General features: G+C 55.2%; 1 protein-coding gene and 2 non-coding genes across 3 annotated transcripts in view; all 3 read right to left on the minus strand.

Moving 5' to 3' along the window:
- Positions 1–8667, minus strand: part of PLXDC1 (plexin domain containing 1) — a 63555-nt gene extending 54888 nt beyond the window's left edge. Inside the window, exons 1-2 of the mRNA XM_007465150.1 lie at positions 8557–8667; positions 46–227 (exon numbers count right to left, since the gene is read on the minus strand). Coding sequence (XP_007465212.1) covers positions 46–227; positions 8557–8632 — 258 coding nt within the window. The 5' untranslated portion in view covers positions 8633–8667. The remainder of the gene's footprint in view (positions 1–45; positions 228–8556) is intronic.
- A 3009-nt stretch (positions 8668–11676) lies between these two features.
- On the minus strand, positions 11677–11748 carry TRNAC-GCA (transfer RNA cysteine (anticodon GCA)). The gene has a single exon. It is a non-coding gene; the product is annotated as a tRNA-Cys (tRNA).
- Positions 11749–12407: 659 nt separating this feature from the next.
- On the minus strand, positions 12408–12479 carry TRNAC-GCA (transfer RNA cysteine (anticodon GCA)). The gene has a single exon. It is a non-coding gene; the product is annotated as a tRNA-Cys (tRNA).
- Positions 12480–12916: the final 437 nt, after the last annotated feature.

The following is a 12916-nucleotide window of genomic DNA, read 5'->3' on the forward strand; positions in this document are numbered from 1 at the left end:
CCCCACTGCCAATTCCCTCCCCCTCCATGTCCCTCCAGCACTTACCACCACCCTGGTCCCGTTATCCGGCAGTGTGTCAATGGCCAGGGTGCCCCCACCCAGGTCCTGGCTCAGCTGAGTCCTGTCCGGCTCCGACACCTGGCCAGGGATCTCTCGGGCTCTCCGACTCCAGCCCTGCATGGTGGTCCCCTGGACGGCCCCTCCAGAGCCTCGGCCTGCATCCTGACCTGGAAGAAGGGGACAGAAAGCTGAGTCCTGACAGTCAGAGTGAAGGCCCTGGAGGGGGACCAGCCTGCTTACTCTGCAGAAGCCCTGATTCCCATGCCGTCATTGACTCTGGGGACACTGACATTCAGGGCACGAGATACCCAGCATGCACTGAGCTCCAGCCACACACTTTGCACAGGAAACACTTTAGCCCTCCACCGCAGATATGATGCTCTCCATTTTGCAGACAGGAATCAGCAGCTCACAGAGGTTAAAGAAGGTCACACAGCAGGTAGGGATGGAGATAAGTTTCCCTTATCTGCCCCCAAAGGGGTGATTATTCTCAACTTCACTGGAATCATCTGGGGAGTTTTAAAAATTCGTGCTGTCTGGGTTCCACCCCAGAGATTCTGATATAATTGGTCTGCGGTGTGGCCTGTGCATGAGGATCCTTAAATGACCCCCCGGGGAGCTTCTGAGAAGACCTGGACCTTACACAGCAGACAAGGGTGAGAACAATTGCTCTGGAACATTCCAAACCAGTTCCCTATTTCTCTACCATAAATGGCACATAATCTCACCTTCCAGGGACTAGAAGCCAGAGAGCAGAGTTCTTTTAGTTCAGGGCTTCTCATCCTTGGTACTACTGACATTTTGGACTGGATAATTCTTTGTTGTGGAGGACTGTCCTATGCATTGCAGGATTTTTTAGCAGCATCCCTGGCCTCTACCCTCTAGATGCCAGTAGCACCTCCTCCCAGGTTGTGACAGTTGAAGATGTCTCCATAGCGGGGACCACTGTTTAGTCTCGTCACTACCTTCAAACACCTTGGGCAAGTCACTTTCCCCATGAAACAAGGAGCTTAGACACCATCAATGATGGCAAATAGGTTTCATCTCAAAAGCCATCTCCAATCGATTAGTGACAGCCAGGAGCACTCTAAATGTGAAGAATTCTGAGGTTCCATTTGTGTTTAGCAGGAAAGGTTGTCATGATCAACTAGCAATGACTGCTGCGGGCACAGGATTGGAGAGTGGCTGCACACAGGCCATCTAGCAGCCGTTCCTCGACTTGATGCTCTCTCCAGTTCCCTCTAGGTCATTAAATTTATTCCAAATGACACAGAAACCATGCTTTTCCATTTCAGAAAGATTTATGCCCCCAAAGATGTGTCTTATACGGTCTCTCCAATTGCCACACCTACTATGGACGGGTATACGGGACACAGACCACCAGACGGGTGGAGGTGACATTCCCTGTGATCTCCATCAGTTTCAGGCCTGCACTGTGTCAGATGCCCTTCTCCACCTCGACCTGCCCCAACCCCTCCCCAGAGCTCCTGGATGTAGCCCTCTCTCCTAGAGCATCTGCTGGTGGTCTAACTGTACCTGTCTCCCTGGTAGACTTGAGTTCCCACAGGACCCTCCCACCTTCCGTAAATGTGTATCCTCGGTGCCTCGCAAACAGTAGGTGCTCAATCACTGCACAACTGAGGACACTGTACTGGAGGTAACTTGGGAGCCATCAAGAACAGAGGTTGAGAAAAGGCTTGCCCAGGACCAGGCCTGGGACTGGGGCCAGGATCCCGCTGTGGGGCTCTGGTTTGTCATTAGGCATTTTATCCAATTAAGTCATTCTTGGCTGCTGGCGCCTGCTGGATCCTTGCCGGCCCCCTCTCACTCCCCTGCCCCTAATTGCAACCAGATGCTCTGGAAAAGATGGAGAGAGGGTGGTCTCCAGACCCCTTCCCCAAGATGTCCACTGGCTGAGATGGACCTGAGCCCAGTGCTGGGAAGGCAGCCTGCCTGTGGCCCAGACCCCAAGCCAGGGCTGTCTTGCCGCTCTCGGGTGGGGCCCACAGCTGCCCCTGGTGGCAGAACTATTTGTGCTGGGCTGGTCTGCCCAGCTCCCTGGGTCCTCCTGAAAGCAGCCCTCAGGCCTGGGCAGGAACCAGAACAGGAAAGGAGCATGTGCAGAGCAAGCAGAGGAGCTCAGCTGGCCCAGAAAGGGATGCTGGGGATCTGCAGGCATCACAGTCCTGCAACCGAAAGAGGAGGGAGCCTGGATGGTGGGGGCCTGAGGCCTGGGGAGAGGGCAGGGAGAGAGGCCTAGCCAGAGCTGGGGCCAGGGAGGGCACACCTGCCACCACAACCTGTGTGACCTTGGACCCATCAGTTTACCTCTCTAAGCCTCAGCTTCCTCATCACGAACATGGGGATGAGAATCATGCCTATGGCACAGGCCACCATGAGCATCAAGGAAGAAACATAAATGAGAAGGTTTTTTAAACAAGGAGGGGCTACCCTGGTGGCGCAGTGGTTAAGAATCCACCTGCCAATGCAGGGGACGAGGGTTCGAGCCCTGGTCTGGGAAGATCCCACATGCCGCAGAGCAAGTAAGCCCGTGCACCACAACTACTGAGCCTGCGCTCTAGAGCCCGCTTGCCACAACTATGGAAGCCCACGTGCCTAGAGCTCGTGCTCCGCAACAAGAGAAGCCATCGCACGTGGACCACAGGGAAGAATAGCCCCCACTCACCTCAACTAGAGAAAGCCCACATGCAGCAAAGAAGACCCAACGCAGTCAAAAATAAATAAATTAATTAATTAATTAAAAAAAAAAAGTTAATGATATAAACAGGGATGCTCAGGGTCAGGACCAGAGGCAAAGTGTCCAGGAAGGAGACAGGGGCGCGGGACAGAGAGGGAGGTTGCCGAGGAACCTTGCCCTACTCTGTCCTAACCCTGAATCTTGCCCTCCCAACCCCCGACACCCTGCCCCCTCCCAGTTGGCTAGGATGGGACATCACCCCTTCCGCTTGCAGAAGGAGCCAACACGGCTGGTTGCTCACGTGTGTGTGTTGGGGCCACATGCACACACACACTTGCCTGAAGGCCTGGGCCCTCCCCCTGCAGGCTCACACACATGTTACACACCTATCCAACCCTCAGCCACCCCCTGCTCTGCGTTCTGCCCTGCACTGGAGAGCTCCCTCTTCCCAGCAAGAAGCTTCCAGAGCATACGCTAGTCATGTATTCATCCATTCCACCACCCATGGCCCTAAGTGGCATACAGTCTAGTGGGATGTCACAATAGTGACAGTAATGATAAAAATAACAGCTGACTTTTAGAGAATGGTTACTCTGTGCTGGTACTATTCCAAGGGCTTTAAACCCACTAACTCATTTAACCCTCACAGTCACCCTATGAGAGAGGTGCTAGTTTTAGATCTATTTTACAAATTGGGAAACTGAGGCACAAGGACATTAAGGAATCTCCCCAGGTCACACAACTAGTCCAGGACAGGAATTGCACTCAGGCACAGAAAAAGTGCAGGCTCTGCTCAGACCACAGAAAGTACAAGAGGTGACCGGCAATGCCAGGCTGTATCCTAAGGTGCAGGGGCAGCCCCAGGGCAGAATGCACTGGGTGCCATTGGGTCCGAACCTGGGAGCTTTTCTGGCAGACTGTAGCCCCTGGAATGCAGGGGGACTGCCCAGTGGTAGTGCCCCAACCCTCTTCTGGTGCCCCTGCCCTGCTCCAGGGCAAAAAGCAACAGGCTGACTTCATTGCAGGCCTGGTCACGCAATCCCAGCGCCTGGGCCAAGCCACCTCCATCCCATGCATCACACAAGCTTGCCATTCCAGCCTCATGGCCACCACTCAGTCCTGGCCACCGTCACCTCTTTCCTGTTGGCAACTTCAGCCCCCACCCTTAATGCCCTTGGGCCAGTCTCCCACACGCCTGCCAGAGCATCCTGTCCAGAGGACAAACTTCATTCCATCTCTCCCATGCTCCCCTCTCGCCATGACCCTTTGGCTGAAAACCCAGCTCCTCCACTCAGCACTTGAGCCCCTTCATGATGGGATCCCTGCTGGCTTCTCCAGCCTCCCATCTTCCTAAAGCCCTTTGCAGGACGCAGCCCTACTCTCCCTGGCCACGAGGCTTCACACATGCAATTTTCTCATCCTAGATCACTCTGCTCCATAAATAAATCTTTCTCCTGATGAGCTCTTGCTCATCCTTCAAGTCTCATGAGATGTCACTTCTTCCCAGTGCCTCCTCTGACATTTCTGCCCCTCACCCCAAATGCTACATGCACTGTCCCAGCCCTGATCCTGACATATTGCTGCTACCTGTGCCACCACAGGCTCCAGGTGCCTGACATAGAGCAGATGCTCATCAAGCACACATGGATGATGGAAGGAAGGAAGGAAGGAAGGAAAGGAGGGAGGGAGGAAGGAAGGGAGGGAGGGAGGAAGGAAGGAAGGGAGGGAGGGAGGAAGGAAGGAAGGAAGGAATAGAGGAAAGGAGGAAGAGAGGGAGGGAGCAAGAGGGGAAGGGAGAAAGGAAAAGAGGAAGGAAGGGAGGGAGGCATCCTTAAATGTCCTGAGTACCTGCAACCCACAGGGTTGAAAAGACTCTTCCCTCGTGGCACAGCCTCACCAGAAACCCTCCCTGTAGTATCACAGCAATAAAAGCACAGGTTTGGGGGCTTCCCTGGTGGCGCAGTGGTTGGGAGTCCGTCTGCCGATGCAGCGGACACAGGTTCATGCCCCGGTCCAGGAGGATCCCACATGCCGCGGAGCGGCTGGGCCCGTGAGTCATGGCCGCTGGGCCTGCGCATCTGGAGCCTGTGCTCCGCAGTGGGAAGTTATAAAAAAAAGCACAGGTTTGGGGGCTTCCCTGGTGGCGCAGTGGTTGGGAGTCCGTCTGCCGATGCAGCGGACACAGGTTCATGCCCCGGTCCAGGAGGATCCCACATGCCGCGGAGCGGCTGGGCCCGTGAGTCATGGCCGCTGGGCCTGCGCATCTGGAGCCTGTGCTCCGCAGTGGGAAGTTATAAAAAAAAGCACAGGTTTGGAATCAGACAAGCTTGAGACTGAACTTTGAATCTACCGCTTACTGACTATGACTTTGGACAAACTGCATAATCTCTCTAAGCCTCAGTTTCCTCCTCTGGAAAATGGAAATGATAAAACCTACATCGGCCGAGTCATTTTGAGTCTTAAATAAAATAATGTGCACAAAGCACCCAGCAGAGTCCTCCTGCCTTTCCTGGGTTTCACATGAGGACCAACTTTCTGAGGGGCCTGGGGAAGGCTCCAGACCCTGAGCTGAAATCCTGCCCCTCAGTTACAAAGCCCCCAACTGCACCCTCTCCCCTCCTGCTGGCAGACAGAAACCCACTGAGGACCCTGATCTGGGGAGAGAGAGGGAGGCATGAGGAAGGGGCAGGGAGGGATGGCCAGTAGCTCAGGAGAAAAGAGGGGAGCAGAGGAGAAAAGAAGGGTTTGCCTCTCTGAGTTTCTCTCAAAGGGACAGACTGGGGTCTGTGACCCCCTCTGATTCATTCACTCACTCAGTACATGTTTATTGAGACCCTACTGTGTGCCAGGCACCGTGCTGGGTGATGGGGCAATAACAGGGAACAGGCAGACACAACCCCCGTGCCCATGAAGATTCTAGTCGGGAAAGACACACACAAAATGAGTAATTCAGCAAATGAGACAACGTGAGGTAGTGAGAAGGCTGTGAGGGAAACAGAAGGACGAGAGGGCTGGGGATGGTTACTACTCTGGACAGAGCCCTCAGGGTGAGCCTCTCTGAGAGGTGGCCCTTGAGCTGATGGAGACCTGGACGAAGAGAAGCCTGATACCTGCAAATCCCAGGGGACAGCAGCCTGAGGGTTTTGGGGGATGGCCGCCGGCAGAGTGAGAGCAGGGGTGGAGGTGGAGAGGGGCTGTTCGACGGCCACTGTGAGAAATCTGGATTTCAGTCTCGCTCTGCTTGGAGGTCCCTGGTGAGCAAGGAGGAGGCCGGAAGCAGAGTCATAGCTTCAAGGGGCCCTAGAGGCAATCTGGTCCAAACCTCATTTTATGGATGGGGAAACCAAGGGTCAGAGAAAGGAGGAAGTTGCCAGGGTCACCAGGGGTCGGTGCTGGCCCTGGTCTCCTGACAGCCAGGAAGTCACGTCCAGCTGCCTTTTCCTTCTCTGTCTGCTGTAGGCACTTCCGGTTTCCCCTGGACCAGACCCTGAGTGCACCACCCCCACGCTCCCCCTGTGCACCCCAGTATCTTCCTGTCTGTCCATCTGTCTGTCTATCAGCCTCTGCTGGTCTCGCCACCTGACTATATCTTTGGGTCACTCATCTTTCTCCTGCTCCCATTTTAATGACAGACAAAGTTTCAAGGCTCCACTAAACAAGCCAATTCATCAAGCGGGAGGGGAGATCTCAGCTCCCTCCTGAGCCCATCCCCACCGCAGCGCAGAAGACTTGGAGCCTTGGGGCTGGATGGCAGCACCCCTCAGGTCCAGCTCCCAGCTGCCCTTTCATCATCACCAGGGCTCCACCACCATTCGGAGCAACCCTCCCCCAGAATGTCCCACCCCACATCTCTTCTCCCAGAAGACATCCCTCTGCCTCCACACAGGGGCCCCCTCAAATCCAGCCTTCCCTTGTGAAAAAAGCACAGCACTGGGAGTAACAGCTGCCCCTGCTGGCTTCTTAGAGCTTCCTTAGGTCTAACCAATCTCTCCTGCTGCAGAGAAAGTCCATTTCTCCTGGCTGAATCTCTGTCAAAGCGGAGGAGACAGGGTGTCCTCTACTGAGAGATGTGATTCAAATCTCTGCCCCCTCTTTTTGACCTCCCAGGGTATCTACTCTTCCAACCCAGCTCTGAAGAGGCAGCCCTCAGCCAGGCCTGGGTCTGGCCCCCATGGCCCAGCACATCCTTGTTTCCTCCCAACGCCCCCTTCCCCAACCCTCTCCAAGGTTCTCCCAACTCGGTCAGGTTCAGAGCCGTCTCTCACCCACCCAGTCACATCCTAAGTTCAGAAGATCCCACCAGGTTGGGTTTGCAAAGGACCTCAAAAATTGACCTGTCCAACCCATTCCTTTTTATATTGAGATCTAAAAAATTGTTTTCAATTACCCCAAACATATCCTAACAAATCTGAAAAGGAAAGACAAACATTAAAAAAGAAAAAAGATCTCTCATAATCTCACCACCAAGAGTTAAAAATTTCGCCCACAGCCTCACTTTATAAGGGAGGAAATAGGCCCAGGGAAGGAAAGTAACTTGCTCGAGGTCACACAGCAAGTGAGATGCTGGGACTAGAAACCAAGTCTCTGGCCACTCTCTGCGTGTGGTCTCTCTGAAAACTGGTGGCTCTTCACCAGCAGCCTCTTGCCATATCAGCCTCCACTGTCCTCTGCCCACACCCTCCTTCTCAACAGGGACCCAGGCCTGTCTCAGCTACATTCAGGGATCATTAAAGTCAAGCACACTGTCACTGACGCTTTGCCTGATGACAGAACACCCCTGAGACACAGCAGCCCAACTACAGCATCACTCTCGCCAAACCCTCCACCTGCTCCATCCATCTGGGGGACATGCATGCCAGTGAGGCATGGAGTACTATCTTCCCAATTCTCTCTGTCAAGAGGCTTGACTGCAATTACCCACCTCCCCAACCCCAGAGAAGTTCTATGTACATGAGGAGGAAAGAGGAGGATGTAAAATTACTTGTTGAAAAATGGTTCTCCTTTTATAACAGGAGGGACTCAAGGTAGATCTCAGAAAGGGCTTCCATGTGAGAGCGATGATTGTAGAGAACTGCTGTGCGGAAGAGGAGTGTGCAAGATAGGACACCCCCACCCCCCAATCTAGAGCCAGAGAAGCTAAAGGCCAAGGACCACCAGGGCAGAGCAGAGCAGGAGTGACAGGAGGACCCTGGAGGCTGGGGGTGGGGGAGCGGCAAGTTGCTTCTTTCTGGGCCCTGCTCTCCAAGTACCAAACGGAGAGAGGAAGGCGTCAGGCCCGTAGTGCCCTTGTTGGAGGAAAGATGCTGGGTCTCCTCCATCCTCCTGGCTGCTCCCACCCAGCCCCCAGCCTGGGTCAGCTTGGGAGTGGGGGCAGGGAAAAGAAAAAGGAGGCAAAACTGGGACAGGAGGCACCCCAGACTCCACATCTCATCAGAATTCAGCCTCATCCGGTGTGACCATGGGTCCCTCTGTCTCGCCCACTGCCCCCTTTGGGGCCAGAGCCCACTCCCTTATAGATCCCCCTCTACTAGGGTCCCTCCAGTGTCCCTCCAGGAGGGAAGGGGAGATCGGGGCATCAGTGCCTGACGCTTCCTCCCTCACTCATACACCCTGTGTGTTTAGAAAAGTGGGGTCCCTGTCCACCTGCCACAGTCCACAGGGCGCCCGGCCTGCCGCAGACACGACCCCCCGGCGCCCCAAACATCGCCAGCATGCCGGTACCTGCCCATGCCCACGCCCGCCTACCTGCCCCCCGACCCCCGCCCCGATCCACCTCAGCCAACTCCGGCCAGTCCTACCTGCTCCGGGCTGGGGGCTCAGCCCCCGGGCAGCCTCCCTGAGCACCAGCACGAGGAGCCAGAGCTCGGCCCGCATGGTGGGGGCCAGGGCCCGCCCCCGGCCCGCAGCTGCCCCGGCCGGGCTCTGGCGGCGCGGTCTCCCGGGCTGGCAGGCGGAGGGGTGGGCGGCGGAGCGGCGGCGGAGCGCGGGGCCGGCGAGCAGCGAGAGCGGCGAGAGCGGCGAGAGCGGCGGAGCGCCAGCGGGCGGCGAGCGAGCAGCGCGGCCTCCCGGAGCCGGGACCGGGGAGGGGGCGGGGCGGGGCGGGGGGCGCGGCGCCTCCAGAGCTCGCCCTGAGGCTTCTCCAGCCCTCTCAGCCCTGCCCGAGCGCTCCCCGTGAGCTCCCGCGGCCGCTCCCTAGGCGGGGGGAGGGGGGCAGCGGACGCAGGAGGGGGACAGGGCGGGGGACCCTCGGGCTGGAAGAACCCCCGAAGACCATCAGCTACCCCCACACCGCACCTTAGCTCCTGCCTCCCTTCCCCTCCTGACTCCCCGGGGGAAAGCGGTGGAGAAAAGGCTCAAGAGGCCAGACCTCTTCCTCGGACCATGAGCTCCTACCACCCACCCCCCGACCCAGCTCCACCAGGCTTCCCGACTTTCTGGGCTGTTCCACGGAGTTGTGTGGGTTTGATGCCCACCCCCACCCCAGAATCTCCCCTTACAGCAGAGGCCTGAATTCCACACCCTCCCGTGGCTCCTCTCCACTTTATCCCACCCCCATCCCCCATTGCCAGCAGACAGTTGCCTTGTCCCCATTGTCTTGCCCCCCAGCCCAGCAGACATGGAGGTGGAGGGGGCCTGGCTCACCCCTACTTTGAAATAACCTGGACCCCTTCCCACCCCCAGGAGGTAACCGAGGCCACCCTCCTCTCCGGGGACCCCAGGCCTCCTCAGGGCCCGACCCAGTCAATCTTCAAAGCCAGCCAGTCCCAGAGCAAGGAAATGTCTCACCCCAACTGCCACCACCTTATAGCAGGCTCTGGGGATAGATCCCCCCCCCCCGCTATGATAGCTTTATTCATCAGGGCCACAACATTTTCTAGGTCCTGGCTCTTCCTGATGAAGATGAGATAGACACAGCACCTGGAACCCAGGCTTTGTAACACATTCCTACCCCGTAGGGGGAGTCTGAGTGTCCCCCACATTCAGGCAGGTGGATCCTCAGAGCACTTGCTATGAGCTTGAGCACTTCTGGGTAGGATGGAGAAGGCGATGGGAGAAAGAGATCTCGTCCCTGCTCTTAGACAGACCTCCATCCAGTCTTTTAGACAAATGACAGAAGCATATGGAAAAAGATGAAGGGCAGCTCATGACAGAAATGGATCTAAGCCTGTGTGAATGTAGTCTGGGGGTGCTGGAGTGAGCACCTCCTTTGGGAGGCTCCGTGGGGGAGGTCATTTCAGAGCAGACTTTGGAGGAAGAAGTGCACAGAGTTTGTGGGTTCACCTGCCTCACTCCCTCTACCCCTCCCTCCCTGCCCTGTTTCTCAGATACGGTGCACAGAGGCAGCACGTTGAGTATGGCTGTTTTGTGAGGGGTAGTGGTATTATTTGGCATATATCAAGTCTTTAAGCTCATATTTCTGCAGATGCATGAGGAGGTGCCAAAGATGGACCCATCTTGCCCTGGAGGCGGGGCAGTTATGCCGTGAGTCTGTTAGTTAGAAAACGTGTGCCCCACTGTCTGTTCCTTCTCATTCCCATTAGTCTCTGAACTGGACTTGGTGCCCAGTAGTTAAGCTAATGGTCAGTAGCGGCCCCTGCCTTGAGTAAGCTGCAGTTCCTGGCACCAGAGGCCCTTTCTGTGCTCCTGCCGCTGGGTGGTCCCAGCTGGTCAGAGCTCTCCCTCCTGCCCCCTTCCCCTTCCCCATTGCAGGTAGATGCCAGCTCAGCCTCTTCCCTGCCCCCCAGGCCTTGTATCTCACAGTAGCTGCTCCTCCTAGTGGTCCCAAGTGTGTTAGAAAGGCCAGTGTGCCAATGTGGAGGGTGTGGATCTGAGTCCACAATTCAGGTGGGAAGAAATATCCTCCCCCCCCCCCCCGCTTTTTTTTCCTACCGCAACAGAATAAAATACCTGCAATTTAGGATATTTAATAGACGGCAGGGAATCAGGTCAGGACACGGAGGTGCCTCTTCCCTCCCCGACCTACTTCGTACGACAGCAAGAAACTCGAGCGCTGGATGGAGGGAGATAGAGGGGCGAGGGGGGCGCCCTGACATATACGGGGCTGGGGTCCTAAAGACTCTCTAATCTTTCAGAATCCCAGTTCCTCCTTCCTCAGGACCCAGGGTCCCAGAAGCGAAATCCTCCAGTCCTAAGCCCTCTATTCAATTACAATGGGACAAGACAAGGCCTATCTGTAAGTTCTTCTTGTCTCATTTAAATTGCTATTTTTGCCGACTCTCAGGATCAAAGACTGCTGCTTCCAGCTGTAGCTTCTTGCTGCCCTCTAGTGGGCACATGACGAGCCGCAACGCGCCTGTTCTGCGGTTTTCCTCACTTTTCTGGTCCTGGCCTGGAGCTGCCCGCGACCTCCTACTCCAGCCGGGCAGGTTCGCAAGTCTTTGGCCCTACCTTCCGAGAGGTCAAAGTGAGAGGTCCCAGGACGAAATTCCAGCTCCGGCACTGATTTCTTTGTACATTCTCCCGTCCGGGATGCCCCGCTGTCTGTTTTAAAAGATCTCTTGATAAGAACTCAGGCTGAAACAGCAACTTGGAAATAATTAGAAGCAAACGACCTGTAATTTTTTTTTTAATGTAAGCTTCTAGAACTTGAGTGTACATCAGAATCACCTGGAGGACTTATTAAAACATAGATTTCTAGGGCCACCCCCAAGCTCAATAGATAGGGACGAGAATCCGCATTTCTAAAACGTTCCCAGGTGGTGGTGCTGTTCTCGGTACCACATTTCGAGAGCCACTGCTCTAGAATTCCTGTATTTCGTACTCTCGCCGCTCCTAATCTGCCCAAAATAGAGGTGGCGAAGGAAATGTCAACACAAAATTGTGGAAGGAAAAAAAAAAAGCTGTAAAGAAAATTGTTGCTGGAGAATCGGAGTCCGAATGCCTTTAAAAAGGTACCGAGGGGGCACCCGGATTTGAACCGGGGACCTCTTGATCTGCAGTCAAATGCTCTACCACTGAGCTATACCCCCTCTGCTGGCAAAGGTACGCAGATGACTTATTAGTGCTTCTCTGGCGCAGGCGCTGTGCTGGACGCAAGAACAGAGGTGAGGTCCAATGTTTACAAGAGATGGAGAGAAAATGAATCTCAAGAGATTACTCATCTGGGTGCAGGGTTTATTTCCTGAAGCTCTGAACTAAAGAATTCTAATGATGTAAGAAACTTGCAGTTTGAGAATGTGGGAGGGGAAGTCCCTAGAGATTCCACACTTCAGAGGCCTTCCTTTGGGCCTGGGTCCCCCTTTCCTGCCCTGCTAGAGTTCCCTTAGCATTTCTCTTGGCGCCCACTTCTCCATCCTACACGCTCTCATAGACTCCTCTCGGCCTTCCTTCCCTAGCCCGAGCCCGGCCCTTAGAGACTCAGCTTCTCTTGTTCCCAACAGCAATTGGGGTCCCCGGGCAGGGCCACCTGCGGGTGCTCCCGCCTCCACCCTACCATTACGAGAGTGGGCCTTTGTACAATCCACCAACAGACTGAGGACGTGATCCGGCAGGGCCGGGGACGCCACTCCACCCACGCCCGACTGCAAAACGGGTCAGCAGTGTTGGAGGATCCTTCCCCTCGCGTTTGTAAGTAAACTTCGACGTGTGCATTGCAAGACCAAGAAAACGCGAAAAGTCTGGTACAGAGAGGGGGCACCCGGATTTGAACCGGGGACCTCTTGATCTGCAGTCAAATGCTCTGCCACTGAGCTATACCCCCATCCTCCTACTACTTTACAGTGAGAATGAATTTCCGTGGAATACGGGGATGATATTACCTTTGAACTATTGTGTTTCTCTTTGAAAATAATCTAATGGAAGGAACATAGAATCTGAACGACGATGTTTAGAATTCCTGAGTTCTTTCTCCACAATCACGCCTTATGTAAACCACAAGGTTAAAAAAATCCTGAGCCCTCTATATCTGTGTCCAGCCTCTCACAGAGATGTCACTACCTGACTTGGGAAGGGAAGAGATCCACTGATCTCAGGACCATCCCAGGTCTTCTGGGGTAATAGCACTGCTCCCTGTACACAGATGGGTAGCCTGAGTTTCCATCCTGTTTCCAGCTCTGCTTTGATAAGACCCCTGGGCTTTTCCAACCCCGAAGGGACCCTCCTCCCCTCCTCCATGAGTTAGCATCAAACCACTCTTTC

Source organism: Lipotes vexillifer, unplaced genomic scaffold (assembly GCF_000442215.2).
Source record: "Lipotes vexillifer unplaced genomic scaffold, Lipotes_vexillifer_v1.1 scaffold591, whole genome shotgun sequence".
Taxonomy (NCBI): Eukaryota; Metazoa; Chordata; class Mammalia; order Artiodactyla; family Lipotidae; genus Lipotes; species Lipotes vexillifer.